At 40.9% G+C, this 18,790-nt stretch overlaps 1 protein-coding gene across 1 annotated transcript in view; it reads left to right on the top strand.

Moving 5' to 3' along the window:
* The window catches only part of SUSD2 (sushi domain containing 2), a 367,145-nt gene that overhangs the window by 254,209 nt on the left and 94,146 nt on the right, over nt 1–18,790 (top strand). Inside the window, exons 15-18 of the mRNA XM_069754446.1 lie at nt 2,658–2,809; nt 10,086–10,253; nt 14,168–14,342; nt 16,084–16,285. Of these exons, the coding sequence (XP_069610547.1) occupies nt 2,658–2,809; nt 10,086–10,253; nt 14,168–14,342; nt 16,084–16,285 (697 nt within the window). The remainder of the gene's footprint in view (nt 1–2,657; nt 2,810–10,085; nt 10,254–14,167; nt 14,343–16,083; nt 16,286–18,790) is intronic.

Raw genomic sequence — 18,790 nt, 5'->3', positions numbered from 1 at the left:
ATTTTGTCTTGCTAGCTGGAAGCTCTGGGATGCAGAGTGGCACCTCCGCACCGTGAGTCGGTGCGGAGGTCTTTTTGCACACTCTGCGTGGTCTTTTGTAGTTTTTGTGCTGACCGCAAAGATACCTTTCCTATCCTCTGTCTATTTAATAAGTCTGGCCTCCCTTTGCTGAAACCTGTTTCATTTCTGTGTTTGTGACTTTCATCTTTACTCACAGTCAATATATGTGGGGGGCTGCCTTTTCCTTTGGGGAATTTCTCTGAGGCAAGGTAGGCTATATTTTCTATTTCTAGGGCTAGATAGCTCTTAGGCTGTGAAGAGGCGTCTAGGGAGTGTCAGGAACGCTCCACGGCTATTTCTAGTTGTTGTGATAGGATTAGGGCTTGCGGTCAGCAGAGCTCCCACATCCCAGAGCTTGTCCTGTGTGAGTTTAACTATCAGGTCATGCCGGGTGCTCCTAACCACCAGGTCCATAACAGTCAGCGTAGTGTCCAGAGGCTGGAGGCGCTACCAGGAGACAGGCTAGTATACCAGGAGACATGGAGGGGCCATAAGAGGAAAACAACTAAACAGCAGGACCGCTACCTCAGCCTTTGTGCAAGGAGGAAAAGGAGGGGCACTGCCAGAGCCCTGCAAAATGACGTCCAGCAGGCCAAAAATGTGCATATGTCTGGACAAATGGTCAGAAACCAACTCCATGAGGATGGTCTGAGTGCCCGACATCCACAGATGGGGTTGTGCTCACAGCCCAATATTGTGCAGGACGCTTGGCATTTGCCACAGAACACCAGGATTGGCAAATTTGCCACTAGCGCCCTGTGCTCTTCACAGAGGAAAACAGGTTCTCACTGTGACAGATGTGCCAGAGTCTGGAGACGCCATGGAGAGCGATCTGCTGCCTGCAACATTCTTTAGTATGACCGTTTTGGCAGTGGGTCAGTAATGGTGTGGGGTGGCATTTCTTTGGAGGGCCGCACAGCCCTCCATGTGCTTTCCAGAGGTAGCCTGACTGCCATTAGGTACCGAGATGAGATACTCAGACCCCTTGTGAGACCATATGCTGGTGCGGTTGGCCCTGGGTTCCTCCTAAAGCAGGACAATGCCAGACCTCATGTGGCAGGAATGTGTCAGCAGTTCCTGAAAGATGAAGGCATTGAAGCTATGGACTGGCTCGCCTATTCCCCAGACCTAAATCTGTTTGAACACATCTGGGACATCATGTCTCGAACCATCCACCAACGTTACGTTGCACCACAGACTGTCCTGGAGTTGGTGGATGCTTTAGTCCTGGTCTGAGAGGAGATCCCTCAGGAGACCATGTCCCGCCTCATCAGAAGCATGCCCAGGCGTTGTAGATAGGTCATACAGGCACTTGGTGGTCACACACAGTACTGAGCATCATTTCCTTGTCTTGGGGCATTTCCACTGAAGTTGGATCAGCCTGTAATTTGATTTTCCACCTTGATTTTGAGTATCATTCCAAATTCAGACCTCCATGGAATATTAATTTTGATTTACATTGATCATTTTTACGTTTTATTCCTCTCAATGCATTCCACTATGTAATGAATAAAGATTTTCAACTGGAATATTTAATTCAGTGATATCTAGGATGTGGGATTTTAGTATTTCCTTTATTTTTTGAGCAGTATAGATATACATATAGAATAACTGCCTACATTTTTGCGCCAGAAACAGTGTGAAAAACTGGAGGAAAGCATGCCAAGACGCATGAAAGCTGTGATTAAAAATCATGGTTATTCCACAAAATATTGATTTCTGAACTCTTCCAGAGTTGCAACATTAGTATTGTTGTTTGTAAATCATTATGAACTTGTTTTCTTTGCATTATTTGAGGTCTGTAAGCACTGTTTTTATTTTTACATTTTGACCATTTTTCTTTGTCAGAAAAAAATACAAAAATTATTGCTTAAAAATTTGGAGACATGTTGTCAGAAATTTATAGAATAAAAGAACAATTTACATTTTACTCAAAAATATACCAATATAGAGAAAAATCAGACAAACTGAACATTTTGCAGTGGTCTCTTAATTTTTGCCAGAGCTGTATGTATTTCATATATAATAATTAAAAATAATAACTAATCATTTGATCATTCCATCTAAACTAAACTTTTGGCAAAGTGTCCATTAAAACTGATATTTTAGATGCCTATGCATCTTGAAACATTGTTTTACTTCAATCTAAAACTTTAAGACACATGTTTTTCAGATATTCCAAATTGTAATGTTATAAAATGGCAAACAGTGGCATTCAGATGGATTTACGGTAGGTTAAGGCAGTGGCATAAATATAAAGGGTGCAGGGGTTGCAGTTGCACCTGGCCCTGAAACCGGGAGGGCAACAAAAGGTCTCTTTGGCCCATAAGAGAATGTCAAACTATAGGTGATAGTTGGAGGCCCTGTAAGGTAAGGGTTATAATGGCATTCTGTTAAGATCAGTGAGCACAGGATATGGCATTTTTTTTACTTATATCCTGAGTGCACAGCTTGGAGAGAATGTTGCTCCGTTTACACTTTGGGTGTACCTTTCTTTTACATAAATATGTTCCTATATCATATAAACCAATCAATAAAACTGTTATAACTTAAATTGGGTTCTTATAACATTAAAAATGATGTCACTTTTTTTTTAGATTTAATAATGAGATCATTGTAAATGGTTATGTGGATGCACATGGTAGTGCGCATTGTGTGTCACCATTGCTGTATGAAACAGGGCGTATTCCTTTTGAATTGTCTCTGGATGGAGGAAGCACATATCCTCACTCAAGCACTTGGCTGTCAGGTATTGTATGAGCCTTTTCATTTCACAGTTACGGTAAAGATAGTTATGGCATTTTTACTTTGGAAACCTTTTTGGTTGACTAAATACTGCATAAATACATTACTTTGCTATCACTTGACTGCATCGGCCCAGGTTCGATGTTCTGTGATTTACATGCATGTGCTCCAGGCCAGGGACAATGTCAACATACCCATATCATGCTATGAGTTGTGTTTACAACGTCAGTAACTAAAGGTTCGAAAAGGGGAATTAGGTTCCGGTAAATCGATTTCCAGGAAGTCCCTCAGGACAGCACACCAGGAGGTAGTCTGATTGTGACTGATGATGGGACAGTATCACAGAGAAGTTAAAAGGCCTCTTTCACCTCCAACCTCAAGTGCCACAGAAGGATGGATACAAATGGTAAATAACGGTCCCAGCTCAATCTCAAGCCATGTAGACTTGATGAAGATCGATCTTGTGCAAGCCTAAAGATAAACATAATGGAGGGGAAATAAGGGCGCTATCCTCGGGGACTACTGGAAATTTAATTACCAGTAGGTCTAATTCCCCTTTTTCAGTATGTGCATCTGGACAGCAAACCAGGAGTAGTATAGAGAAATAGCACCAGAAGCCCTATAGGACCAAAATCACGGGCAAAAATTAGATTAGAAATAGTAACTGAACTGAAAGATCAGAAGAAAATATAGACAGTTATTAAAATCTGCAAAGATAAATCACCGTAGTGAGTCTATAATGCCAAATATTCAGTGCATAAATGTGGTAGACAAAGTATACAGCAGAAACTGAGAGAGTGAGGACATTCCCCTGGTGTACCCCAATGAACTCTACTAATTGTTAGATGAACTATACTTATAAACACAGCAAACATAGAATATACCTTAAACACCTGTTATTGCACAGCAAAAGTAAGTTGATAGACACTGCCAGCAACAAAATGAGGACTTTTGCAGATCAATAATAAACTTGTATGTGCTTAACAACACAGGACTGTTCTTTCACCGGCCCTCCTGTGCTCAAACTAATCCTTGGTTAACAACCAACTTATCAAAGCACAAGGAGTCCTGCAGGACAAATGCCCTGGATTGCTGGAAGATCAAACCAATAAGTTTTGGTAAAAGGATTAATGGAAAGAGCCTTGGGATGCTTACACATTACACAGCCAGAAGTCCATGGATGTCTTTTCAGAAACCAGCCTTGGGATGCTTGCACATTACACAGCCAGAAGCCCATGGATGCCTTTTCAGAAACCTTAAATCTTTAAGCCTCAAGTATGGGGTGGTACCTTATTGAAACTAAGGAAAAATGTAGTCTGGCAGATAACATTCCCTGCCATTATCACGCTGGGTCCATCATCATACCATCCGATAGGGAAGCGTGGATCATCAATCCTGTGGGGCCAATGTTAACAACACAGGGAGTCAAGACTCTGGAATTGATGAAAGTCATTCAAATAAAAGTCGTTACAGTCAGTCATGTCACAAACATATATACAGTTTAGGAAGAAAAATCATGAACTGATTTGTTATATCTGTGGCATGCTCCTAACACAGGACCTTGGTAAAACTCAGCGGCTAGTAGGAAGAACCCTTCCCCACAAGAGACACACTCTGTTTAAATCTGCCTCTATACTAGTCATTAGTGCAGACATACTATGTCAAAACATTTTTTTAGTAACCAGGACAAGCTATCAAACTTGGGATCGCTCAGCCTTGATCAAGGGAACTAATCCGATTGCCATATGTGGAGTGAGTAAGGATCTTTTCCCCCAACATGAAGAAATTAGTATTTACCTTATTGGATTTTTCTAAAAAAAAATGTTGGGATTGCTAGCATATTATGTCTAAGGATGAACTAGATAAACATATGTCTCCTTTCAACCATAATTATGAAAGAGCATCCTGATTTAAGCAATTAAGGGCCAAGTCTGAATACTTCTAAACAGACAGAGCATGGACAGTAGCTGAATTGAGACCCCTGTTCTGAAACAGAAAACATACTAGGCGAATCTAAGCATAGTTGCTCATTTGGCTAAGTCAAGTTCCAAATAATGAGGCAAAGGAAGCTGGATCTGGGTCCAGAGACACAAGGAATCTCTAACCCGAGTTGAGGCCAGAGACACAAGGTGTGAAGTGCAAGCCCGGATGCACAAGGCCAAATGCACAAGGAGGTGCGAGGCAGGAGACATCAGCACTGACACATGGTAGAAGGGATGAAACCAGAGGCATGAGGAACAAGGCACAAGTCACGAAGCCAGAGGCACAAAGCTTGCAGCCATAGGCACAAGGGACAAGCCAGAGGAACAAGACATGCAGCCAGAGGCACAAAGCATAAGGCACGCATTCAGAGGCATGAGGCACGAAGCCAGGGACACAAGGCACAAAGCTAGAGGCACAACACACGAGGCACACAGCCAGAGGCGCAAGGCACCAGGCACGCAGCCAGAGGCACAAGGCACCAGGCATGCAGCCAGAGGCAAAATGCACCAGGCACACAGCCAAAGGCACAAGGCATGAGGCACACACCTAGAGGCACAAGGCATGAAGCCAGAGGCACAAGACACGAGGCACAAAGCATGATGCACGCAACCAGAGACACACGCCAGATGCATGCAGTAAGAGACCCATGGCATGAGGCATAAAGCCAGAGGCACAATGCATGAAGTGTGAAGCCAGAGGCACGAGGCTGAGGCACATGGCATGAAACCAAAGGTCCAAGACATGAGGGAGCTAGTCTGATTGCCGTATGTAGCGTTTTCTCCCAACATGAGGAAATTAGCATCTATCTAATTTTTTTGTTACTAAGAAGTAGTACGTCGTGCCATAGGATTAACTTATTAGACATATGTCTCCAATGCATGAGTCATGAAACCAGATTCAGACTTACATTTAAGAGAGTAATTCATTTGTGAATTCAGGATATATCTTCACTTTGAGTGGTACATGTCAATTGTCAGACTAGCCCCAAAGCACCTGAATGAGCCAATTAATAAGGCGCAGCTGGAGAGCAGTCTTCACAGGGACAATGTGTCCTCCTACGGGTGGAGGAGTTAGACGTTAGACTTATACCATTTTGGCGGGACAACAGTGGAAACATCTGAGTGTTATTAAACCACAAAATGAGGACAGACATGAGGCCTCAGCATAAGTAAAACTCTGAATCCCAATCATGAGGCCCTGAGCAGTCATGACATGAGGAAAATTGAAGTCAAACCATAATTTGTAGCCCAGACATGCGGTCTAACTTTATCCCAGAGGTCCAAGGCCTAGCTTCGGTACCTGAAGCTAAACTTCAGCATATGAGACCCGAGGCCCACCTTCGGCATAAAGGCATGTGGTTAATATCAGCCCCAAGGCCTAGCCCTTGGATACAACATTTACACAGTGCACTTACATGTGCTGCCTCCACACCATTCCGTAGCTTTACCCCTTCTTTCCTCATAACCTTCACCTCCAGATACCATTAGATACAGTATATCACTAAAGTGAGTACAGCCATCTCATTTTTTTTTTTAATTCTTTATTTAAGTTTTCAAATAACATAAACAAATATCAAAACAAAAAAGCTCACAAATAAATCCCAAATATATGTTGAGTCAAGAGATTGAGATGCACTAAAAAATACATGAAGTCCGAGCAAATATAGCTGGAAGAAGATAAGTGAGCATAATAAACATAAACAAACTGGTTCAGGCCAAAAGAGAATAGCCTAAAATTGTGTTATTAAATGTATAAAATAAATAAAGGCCATAGGGTGTGACGGTAGGAATTAAGCAAAAGTAATTAAGTCGTTTCTGATGGTGAGGAAGGACAGAAGGCTCGAATATAGGGCAAGTCAGGCGAGGTGGCAAAAACAGCCAATTTAGGGGGGGCTCGGCCACGGTGACGCATCCCAGATCCCGCAAGAAGAAGGAAAAACAGAAATTGCGCATAGCGAAACATGTCTATAGCAGTAGGGACAGATTTCAGAGGTGGGGGGGCTAAGTCCACCAGCGTGGGATGAAAATTTAATCCAGGGAAGGCAAGAGTTTTGAAATTTCTCATGTGAACGATTTTCCCAACTAGATAGTTCTTCTAGGCGAAAGAGGTCTTGGACCTTTGAAGTCCATTCTTTCAGCTTAGGGGGAACTAATTGCCTCCAGTGTGTAGAAATCAGATGTTTAGCAGCTGCAACTAGAATAGGAAGCAGCCCATGTTTTCCTGGTTTAAAAGTAGTGGAAGGATGCCCTCTCATTTTTTAAAATATTTTATTTTAACTTTTCATGTGACAATACTGAAGATATGCCACTTCGATACAATGTAAAGTAGTCAGTATACAGCATGTATAACAGTGTAAATGTGGTGTGCCCTCTAAAGAACTCAACACACAGCTATTAATACCTAAACCGCTGGAAACAAAAGTGAACACACCCCTAAATGACAATGGCCAAATTTTCCCCAAAGTGTCAATATTTTGTGTGGCCACCATTATTTTCAAGCACTGCCTTAATTCTTTGGGTATGGAGTTCACTAGAGCTTCACAGATTGCCACTAGAATCCGCTCCCACTCCTCCATGGCGACATCACGGAGATGGTGGATGTTGGAGACCTTGTGCTCCTCAACCTTCCATTTGAGGATGCCCCTCAGATGCTCTATAGGTTCAGGTCTGAGCAAACAACAAAGAAAGTAGTGGGTAAAGGCAAGGATCACCATTGAATATACAAGATTTAATAAAAATATCTTTATTCAAAATTAGAGATGCAAAGCAAGACGTGATTTAAAAACAATTAAAAAACCCAAAGGTTTATAGATGAACAACAACATGAAAGGTCATATAAGTACCCTTCAGACTCCTCCACTATGTGCATCGGGAGAGTGCTGAGGTCAGGCACACTATACAGAAAAAAAACTATATAAACAGTACAAAATATACAAAGCTCAAAAAACCTCCAAAATATGAAAATACATCCTTTGACTCTAAATAATTGAACCCCTTTAAAGGGAATATAATACGGTAATTCCTGAAAACGGAAAGATTGAGGAACTATCCCTATACAAGGGAAATAATAAACACAAGTCAAAAGGGAAAGAAGAAGAAGAAAGAGCAAATAAATGAGGATGTATAGGAACTGTTGGAATCTAAGAAGCAGGGTCACCCAATCACATCATAGAGGAGGGGGAAGAGCGCCATGCGTATCGCCACACAGCGTGGCTTCCTCAGGGGAAAGTGTCTGGAGACATGTTTTGCCAGTCCAGCACCTTTACCCTCAGTTTATTTAGAAAGTCAGTGGTTATCTTGCAGGTGTGTTTGGAGTCGTTATCATGTTGGAATACTGCCCTGCTGCCAAGTTTCCAAAGGGAGGGGATCATGTTCTGCCTTTGTATGTCAAAGTACATGTTGGCATTCATGGTACCTGCAATGAACTCTCCACATCCAACAGCACTCATGTAGCCCCAAACCATGAGAGTGCTCCCAAATGAACCAAATAAATTTATCTTGCTCTCATCAGAGCACAGGACATGGTTCTAGTAATCCATGACCATAGTCTGCTTGTCTTTAGTAAACTTTTTGCAGGCTTTCTTTCTTATGCATCATTTTTATAAGAAGCTTCCTTCTGGGACAACAGCGATACATACCAATTTGATGTAGTGTGCGGCATATGGTCTGAGCACTGACAGGCTGACCCCCCCCCCCATACCTTTAACCTCTGCAGCTATGCTGACATAACTTATAGGTCTATTTTGAAAAGGCAACCTCTGGATATGACACTGAGTATGTGCATTCAACTCCTTTGGTCGACTATAGCGAGACCTGTTCTGAGTGGAACCTGTCTTGTTAAACCACAGTATGGTCTTGGCCACTGTGCTGCAGCTCAGCTTCAGAGTGTTGGCAATGTTCTTAGATAGCCTAGGCCATTTTTATGTAGAGCAACAATTGTTTTTTCAGATCCTCAGAGAGCTATTTGCCATGAGGTACCATGTTGAATTTCCAGAGACTAGTATGAGAGCGTATGAAAGTGATAACACCAGATTTAACACACCTGCTCTACATTCAAATATGATACCTTCTAACACTAATGAGTCACATGACGCCAGGGAGGGAAATAGTTAATTGATCACAATTTGGCCATTTTCACTTATGGGTGTACTCACTTTTGTTGCCAGCGATTTAGACATTAATGGTAGTGTGTTGAGTTATTTAGAGGGCACACCAAATTTAGACTGTTATACAAGCTGTAAACTGACTACTTAACTTTACTTCGGTGCTGTCCCATGAAAAGAATAATAAAACATTTCCAAAAATGTGAGGGATATACTGATTTTTGTGATATACTGTACCATTAGAAGAACGGAGGGGGAAGGGGAGGGACGGAGGGGGGTTGATGCCAATGGGCCACCATGGAAGAAAACGTTAATACTGCAGTATTGCAGAAGGGGCACTGGCTGTCTGTTGGGTGCTGGCCCTGGACTGCTTGACAGTGGGAAAGGAAGACTGAGACCCTTACCAACCTGATTGTACTGGGTCTGTACTCTGATACAGGGACTGATGCTACTCAGTGAGGTGTCAGCATCCGACTGCTTGTCTCAGAGTCCATAAAATGAAGCTCCACAGGATAAGATATCTTCAATCTAGAAGCACCTCTCATGTTACTATCCCAAGAAGGGACAGGAAAATCACAGGGGAATGGAGGTGGGAGGGTCCTTTTAACCTCTCTGTGAGGGACGTACCGTAAAAATGGGTTTTAGCAGAGCATACTATGACAGGGGTTTAGTTATAGGGGTGCAGAGGTAGCAGTCACACTAGTGTTTGAGGGGATTCAAAGGCCTGTCTGCTACACAAGAAGTATACATGAGTGGCACATGGTAGGTGGGGGCCCTGATACAGATTTTGGATTGAGGTCTGGGAACTTCAAGTTACTTCTTTGTGGCTTTGTACAGACACTGATGGAGCTGGTCAATCAAATTTCTGATTAGCACTCCTAGCTAGAATACTGTGGTGCCCTGTAATAGGATACATCCATCCATATTTTGCACAGATGGAAGAGGTTGATATAAGTTATTCATTTGGAAGACTGCCAAAATATAATTCTGTATTTGGAAAGGTTATGATCAATGCAAGATGAGTTCAACAATGTGTATGAAATGTTTCTTGACATTATATGTAGAACAACACATCAAAGAGGAAAAATATGAAACCACCAAATTATTGAAATATGACCATATTTATTTCATAGTTATAATACTACTCTACCTACTACTTTAATTTTTCATTAAGATATTTTATGTTTTATTACAGTGCATCCTGGAAAGATATCAGAGTCAGAAAAATGTATTCTGGTTAATGAAACAAAGTGGCAGTATTATGGGACGCCTAATTTCGGAGGCAGCTTAACTGTTCAGTGGAACCCAGAAATCTTGAAATCAGATATAGTAGACATTGAAGTCTGGGGCTACACAGAATCAGGTACAAATCTAATTCATGTGTTATAATTAATTTAATTGTCTAAAGCATTCAGCATATCAACTGATCCCTTTGTAGGGGGGCTGAATTAGTAATTTGTATTTTTAAAGATTCATTTTATTATTGAACATCTACAGTGTCAACGGAAAACCCAAAAGGTTAATAAACCTAAAACTTGAAAATTTAAGAAGGTAAAAGTCAAGTTTTGACATTCTTAGGAGAATATCTGTGTGCATAATTGTTGGGCAACTATTATTGTGCAGAATTATTATGCAGCCAAATTAAAAAGGTAAATTTTCCCATCTCATTTTAAAAAATATATATTTCAGTAACTAGTATAGCTCCCCTTCTCTTTCATAACAGTCATAAGCCTTCCAGCAATGGAATCTGTCAATTTCTTAATCTGTTGTCGATCAACTTTATGGGCAGCGCCATCAACAAGTGCTCCATCAATTTTAGGTCAGATGAGGACTGGGGCCATGTCATTATTCTTTCATTTTTAAGGCCTTTACTGGCAGTTAATGAGCGGATACATGGATGCATGTGATGGAGCATTGTCCTGCATAAAAATCACAGTTTTCGTGAAAGGTACAGACTTCATCCTGTACCACTGCTTGAAGAAAGTATCTTCTACAAACTGGCAGTAAGTTTGGGAGTTGATTTTGAGTCCATTTTCCACCCGAAGTGTTGAGTGAATTTGTTCAGATTCGGTCTCCGAATCTGAATTTGCCATATTCGTGCCATATTTGTACCCTATTCGTGCCGAATGTGTGTTTGTTGATCGGTTCTGAACATATTCGGTAATTTCTACTCCCATTGATTCTAATGACGTTCGGCTGTGTTAGAAGAATATTGCAAAAAAAATATTCGCTGCTGATCGTATTCAGAACCAAATCCGAACAAATTCGCTCAACTCTAGTAAAGACCACTAGAAAGTTCTAATAACAAAGTCTATCATAAAGCCCAAAAATAATATGACATTGTTAGGGTTAAATCGAAACTGTCACCACTTTCGTCCCATATAAGATAAGACTACCACCTTTCAGCCCTGATATACAGCATTCTAATATGCTGTGTATATGCCCCCAATCCGGCCTGCAACAAAAGAAAAACACTTTTTATTATACACACCCACAGGGCGTCACTGTCTTGGTCCAGTGCCTCTTCACTTCTTGCGATGCCGTTCTTCTTCTGGGCTTCATGTGGATGGCGTGCCCTATATCATCCACACAGTGTTCCTGTGCAGGTGTACTTCTCTGCAATAATTAGGGCAGAGTAAAGTACTGCAGTGGGCATTTGCCAGGGCTCTTTGACCTTTTCTGGCCCATGCAAACTGCAGTACTTTGCTCTGCCCAGGTCAGAGCAGAGAAGTACACTTGCGCAGGAGCACAATGCTGGGGAACACTGTGTATAAAACACGTCTTCCTCACAAAGCACAGAAAGAGGACGGCATCACAAGAAGAAAGGAGGTGCCGGACCAAGACTGTGATGCTCATCGGACCCAACTGCCCTGTAGTTGAGCATAATATATATGTAATGTAGATGAGTATAATAATACTAGATGTTGGCCCGATTCTAGAATATGCATGTCCCCGTAGTATATGGACAATGATGATTCCAGAATTCGCGGCAGACTGTGCCCGTCGCTGATTGGTCGAGGCAACCTTTATGACATCATCGTCGCCATGGCAACCATTATGACATCTACGTCGATACTGTGCCCATCGCTGATTGGTCGAGATGAGTTCGCGGCAGACTGTGCCCGTCGCTGATTGGTCGAGGCAACCTTTATGACATCATCGTCGCCATGCTGTGCCCGTCGCTGATTGGTCGAGGCCTGGCGGCCTCAACCAATCAGAGACGCGGGATTTCCAGGACAGACAGACAGACAGACGGAAAAACCCTTAGACAATTATATCTATACTAGATTGTGGCCCGATTCTAACGCATCGGGTATTCTAGAATATGCATGTCCCCGTAGTATATGGACAATGATGATTCCAGAATTCGCGGCAGACTGTGCCCGTCGCTGATTGGTCGAGGCAACCTTTATGACATCATCATCGCCATGCTGTGCCCGTCGCTGATTGGTCGAGGCCGGGCGGCCGATACGTCGATACTGTGCCTGTCGCTGAATCAGAAACGTGGGATTTCCACGTCCTTTATGACATCATTGTCGCTGCGCCCGTTGCTGATTGGTCGAGGCCCGGGTGGCCTCGACCAATCAGAGACGCGGGATTTCCAGGACAGACAGACAGACAGACAGACGGACGGAAAAACCCTTAGACAATTATTGTCTACTAGATTGTGGCCCGATTCTAACGCATTGGGTATTCTAGAATATGCATGTCCCCGTAGTATATGGACAATGATGATTCCAGAATTCGCGGCAGACTGTGCCCGTCGCTGATTGGTTGAGGCAACCTTTATGACATCATCGTCGCCATGGCAACCATTATGACATCTACGTCGATACTGTGTCCGTCGCTGAATCAGAAACGTGAGATGTCTACGTCCTTTATGACATCATCGATGCTGTGCCGGTCTCTGATTGGTCGAGGCCTTGCGGCCTCGACCAATCAGAGAGCCGGGATTTCCAGGACAGACAGACAGACAGAAAGACAGACAGACAGAAAGACAGACAGACGGAAAAACCCTTAGACAATCTATATATATTTGTCTAAGGGTTTTTCCATCTGTCTGTCTGTCTTTCTGTCTGTCTGTCTGTCTTTCTGTCTGTCTGTCCTGGAAATCCCGGCTCCCTGATTGGTCGAGGCTGCCAGGCCTCGACCAATCAGCAACGGGCACAGCGACGATGATGTCATAAAGGACGTAGACATCTCACGTTTCTGATTCAGCAACGGGCACAGTATCGACGTAGATGTCATAATGGTTGCCATGGCGACGATGATGTCATAAAGGTTGCCTCGACCAATCAGCGACGGGCACAGTCTGCCGCGAATTCTGGAATCATCATTGTCCATATACTACGGGGACATGCATATTCTAGAATACCCGATGCGTTAGAATCGGGCCACAATCTAGTTATATATAGAAGGGTTTTTCCGTCCGTCTGTCTGTCTGTCTGTCTGTCTGTCTGTCTGTCCTGGAAATCCCGCATCTCTGATTGGTCGAGGCTGCCAGGCCTCGACCAATCAGCGACCGGCACAGCGACGATGATGTCATAAAGGACGTAGACATCCCGCGTCTCTGATTGGTCGAGGCCGCCGGGCCTCGACCAATCAGCAACGGGCGCAGCGACGATGATGTCATAAAGGACGTGGAAATCCCACGTTTCTGATTCAGCGACGGGCACAGTATCGACGTAGATGTCATAATGGTTGCCATGGTGAAGATGATGTCATAAAGGTTGCTTCGACCAATGAGTGACGGGCACAATCTGCTGCGAATTCTGGAATCATCATTGTCCATATACTACGGGGACATGCATATTCTAGAATACCCGATGCGTTAGAATCGGGCCACAATCTAGTATATAGATAATATAATAAAGGTGTTTTTCTTTTGTTGCAGGCCGGATTGTGGGCATATCAGAATGAGGGCTGAAAAGTGGTGGTCTTATCTCATATGGGACAAACCTGGTTACAGGTTCCCTTTAACAGACAAATACGATTATAGGAAAGCATTAAAAGGCAAAAATGAGAGATTCATGTTGTAGGACCCAAGACCTGAAGTGCTAGATGAAGAAATCAATGGGGAGAGACCCATTCAGCTAGCACATACAGCTTGGAGTTTCAGAAAAATTATGATATGCTAAAAATATTCACTTGCCAAATAATTCACTTGCCTAACAATTACGCACTTTGTGTATTAAAACCTGCCCCTAGTGCTGTACCTTTAGTACAAAAAATTTCAGTTCTGTGAAAAAAGTACTTATTTTTAATTCCCGTCCTCAGGAGAGCCATATTCTGCCTCTTGGTTACCCTCTTGGCAATATCTCTATACCCTGGTACATGAACATCTCAATAATGGAACTTTCACGTTCAACCCCAAACCAGCAGCCACTGAACATAGGGCCTTCGAATTTGGAAGCCTTAGGATTGTGACTAGTGAATATGATGATGGCAAGTGGTAAGATCATAACTATTTTATAGTATTCCAAATTTGTGCAGAGAAAAGAAAGGATTTTCAAATCTAGATATTGTAACTGTTAGAGCATGGAGTGCTCACTCTTTTGTTAGCATGGACAGTGTGTACATGCATGTCATGTAGTAATTTACATTATACCTTATTGTATTTGAAATGTTCATGGCCTGCTCAATGGTTTTCTTCAGACAAATTCTTCTAGGATAAGCATGGGGCTGCGGATTGTTTTCCTTACTGCCATGTTTGGGATAAAGGCAGGATATGCTGATAACAATCATTGTATTTCCAATGTATGGCTTGGTGAGGCTACAAGAGTATATAGAGGTAGAGTTTCCACCACTGGGGGTGTAAAGGAGTAAAGGAGTTCTTACTTTGCATGTGTGATTGATTTACACTGCGGTGAGCAAAAGAATGAGATGTTGTAGAACTAAAAAAATGGATATATTTTGAACGTTAAACTAAGAAGTTTCGTCTCCAGATGAGCAACCTAACCAAAAATCATAGACAACTACATTTTTTAAGTGATTTTATGAGTGTTTTTGGAATTGTGTCATTCTCTAAGTAATTTACGTCTTTCTGATTTCACTTACAAAGCAAAAGCTGTCAGATAATTATAATTATTCAGACTTGTTTTTACTGTGATGGAAGACTTCACTTACATAGGGTATGTCTAAGTTTCTTAACTATTTAACATGCAACTCTGTGTCTTTAATGTATGCCCAGCGAGCATAAACTCAATTTCCCCTCCCAAATGCATGGTACAATATCAATCATGCTCCATAAATGGGGTGGTCCATACACTGAAGCTTGATGGAAAATGTTGTTTCCGGAATATTTCAAGAATACAGCCCATTCTACTCAGGAAGACGAAGATAAGCAAATAAGTGTATACAGAAAAAGGTTCTTGACTACATACTCTTCCACCATCTAGTAGATAGCTTGACTTTTTTCAGAGCTCACAAAACTTCTTTAATGTAGATAAATATGACTTTACATAATATTAGGACAACATGTCACTTTTCACATTCCAAAGAAAAGGGAATAAAGTCGAAAGAAACATGAAAGCAAAGTTCTTAGTGGCCAGTAAGCTGCAACTGCACTTGGGGACACTTTCAAAGTTTTCCCAATTTTTCGGACTGACTGACCTTCATTTCTTAAAGTAATGATGGCCACTTGTTTTTCTTTACTAAGCTGTTTTTTCTTGCCATAATACAAATTCTAACAATCTATTCAGTAGGACTATCAGCTGTGTATCCACCAGACTTCTGCACAACACAACTGATGGTCCCAACCCCATTTATAAGGCAAGAAATCTCACTTATTAAACCTGACAGGGCACACCTGTGACGTGAAAACCATTCCCGGTGACTACCTCTTGAAGCTCATCAAGAGAATGCCAAGAGTGTGCAAAGCAGTCATCAAAGCAAAAGGTGACTACTTTGAGGAACCTAGAATATAAGACATATTTTCAGTTGTTTCACACTATTTTGTTAAGTATATAATTCCACATGTGTTAATTCATAGTTTTGATGCCTTCAGTGTGAATGTACAATTTTCATAGTCATGAAAATATAGAAAAATCTTTGAATGAGAAGGTGTGTCCAAACTTTTGGTGTGTACTGTATATATATATATATATATATATATATATATATATGGTGGAGGCCTTTTCTGACATTTTTATATTTTTTATATGCTCATGATCACATTTGTCTATTCTTTTTAGGAATATCCCATCTATATGGAGCGTAGATCATGCCATGGCTTGGCATCTAGGGGAAGACTTCCGCAAAGATTCTGCTGGTTGGGCACACGATAAATGTCTAAAGTGGCATGACAGTGACAAGAGGCTTCCTGAGTTTCTCTCAGAGATCATTGACTGTCCTTGCACATTAGCACAATCAAGGGCAGATACGGGCAGGTTTCATGTATGTTATTTCCTAAACACTGGGGAATATGTCTTGCTCGGGGCATTTTTAAAAACAGTTTTTTTAAGTAAAGAATAAGTGCAAAGTCTTTGGATTTTACAATGATACATTTTGCAAATCTCTAAACAAAACAATTCAATCTAGATCAATTAGTCTATTGTGTGACTATTTTTGCAGTTTTTTTTAAAAATGCCACAATTGATAAATCTGTCCAAAAACAGATTGAATATTAAAGAAGCATACCCGAGTTGGAAAAAAAAATGTGGAGAAAAAAGATGTAAATTCATCAATAGTAACTTCTGGACATGCAAAAAAAAAATTATCACAAAATGTAGCATCTAACAAGTAGTGGAGACAAAGCAATAATACATTACCCACAAAATTCTTAGGAATGTCCCTTATTTGAGAAGATAAATATATTGTAATTCAAGTGCTTTTTACAATGAATAAAGGCATATGCAAAATTTCATCCAGAAAACAAAAAGTATTTTCATTTGATATGCCATCGGTATGTTCATTCTTTTACAGACTTTATGGCATCAATATCGCATTTAGTTTTTACATGGACAATTTAATAGATAATGCAAGGTCAAATGCCATTTCTTCTGTTAATAATTATAATGGATCCATGAAAAATGCCTGATATAAGAATGGCAGCCAGTATGTGATACATTATTGCATACCCATTATCTTATAATGGATGAGTCTATCCGAAATACAGATCAAAGTAGTGCATGCTGCAATTTTTCCCCATACAGACCATCCGTCCATTTGTAAAATAGTTCATGTGAACCAACATATGGACTTGCAATAGTCAGTGTGATGTTGGTCTGCTTCCGTTTGCATACAAACCCCACAAGGATGTTTAGTACGCTCACCTGAATGATAAATGTGACACAATTGCATCTTAGCAAGAAAAAACTGACATCCATTACATCTGCCAGATTTATTTTGTGTTTTAAGTAGTTTTTGTTTGCTTCACTAGAAAAGCTTCAAGAAAATTGGCCTGGCTTACAGGACTCTTCTCTAGGGAAGAGTTGGAGGAAGCTTGCATTCACATGTCCATGATTTTTGGTCTCTGTATGGACCTCAAACCCCAGACCGACATTTGGCCTCCTGATCTTAAATAACAACCTAAGAGGCATAAATGAGGCTGAAACTTTTGGACAGGAGACTCATGGTTGGTCCGGTGATTTTGATACATACATGGAATGTGAATGTGGAAGTGTCTAGATTCACCAAATCTACAATCGACCATGTGCAACATATGTGGAATATCTTCTGCCTGTTGGTCTAATTTACCCTGAGGACCATAGTAATAATTAATCTGAGCTTTAGTTCTTTAAAATTGGTCATCTAAAAAGGATTGGGGCTTTTCTATTGGAGCGATTTTGAACATAAGATTTTTGAATTTGTTCTTTTTTTTAAAGCAAAACAGAGTGTGGCCAGAAAATAAATAGGGAAATATGAAATGTTCTGAAAAAATTGTGACTTTTTTGCATCTTTCACCCTTTCGGGTGTTTGATGTTTTTTTTCTAAAGATCAAATATTCTAGGTATGACCGTTTTCAATTCATTCTCCCATACATTATAGGAAGAAAAAATGATGTATGAATAAAAATTATCACTAAATAAAAAAATATTGAGAATTGAGAGTCCTCAGTGGTTGAAACCTTTTAATGGCTAACTGAAAAGATGGTAACGAATTGCAAGCTTTCGAGACTACACAGGTCTCTTCATCAGGCAAAGACTAAAACAAATTCTGAAGAATCACATATTTATGCACAGCATAGTATAGAAGAAAAAAAGGAAAAAACCATGGATAAGCCAGGTGACATGAAGCAGAATTACCATGAGTGATAAACAGTTGTGATGACCCCTCATAGTCAACTAAGGAACTTGCCCCTCAGACTATGAGGGGTCATCACAACAGAACCAGACCCCAATAAAACAATCCTTATCTAAGAAATGGCCCAATATTTATGGACATAACTGTTTATCACTCATGATAATTCTGCTTCATGTCACCTGGCTTATCCATGGTTTTTCCCTTTTTTTCTGTGCTATGTTGTGCATAAATATGTGATTCTTCAGAATTTTTTTTAGTCTTTGCCTGATGAAGAGACCTGTGTAGTCTCGAAAGCTTGCAATTTGTTACCATCTTTTCAGTTAGCCATTAAAAGGTGTCAACCACTGAGGACTCTCAATTCTAAATATTTTTCTATCTACTGGCTAACACGGTACCAAGATATATTTCTTTCCTGTATCACTAAATAAAAAAGCACTTGTAAAAAATTGTTTTTCTTAACAGCTATAAAAAGAGCGGCAAAAAAAAAGAGCGGCAAAGAAATCCTTAATTTTACACAAACAGAGTGCGCCCACATTTCTGTTTAGCTAAATAAATTTAGCACCTATATGCAGTCCTATCTGTATGTTTCTGTATCACAGCAGATTAATGGAAAAACTATAAATTACTATATATATATATATATATATATATATATAT

This window comes from Ranitomeya imitator, chromosome 1 (assembly GCF_032444005.1).
Source record: "Ranitomeya imitator isolate aRanImi1 chromosome 1, aRanImi1.pri, whole genome shotgun sequence".
Classification (NCBI taxonomy): domain Eukaryota; kingdom Metazoa; phylum Chordata; class Amphibia; order Anura; family Dendrobatidae; genus Ranitomeya; species Ranitomeya imitator.
Note: the sequence above shows the minus strand (reverse complement) of the source record. Positions and strands in the feature narration are given on the sequence as shown.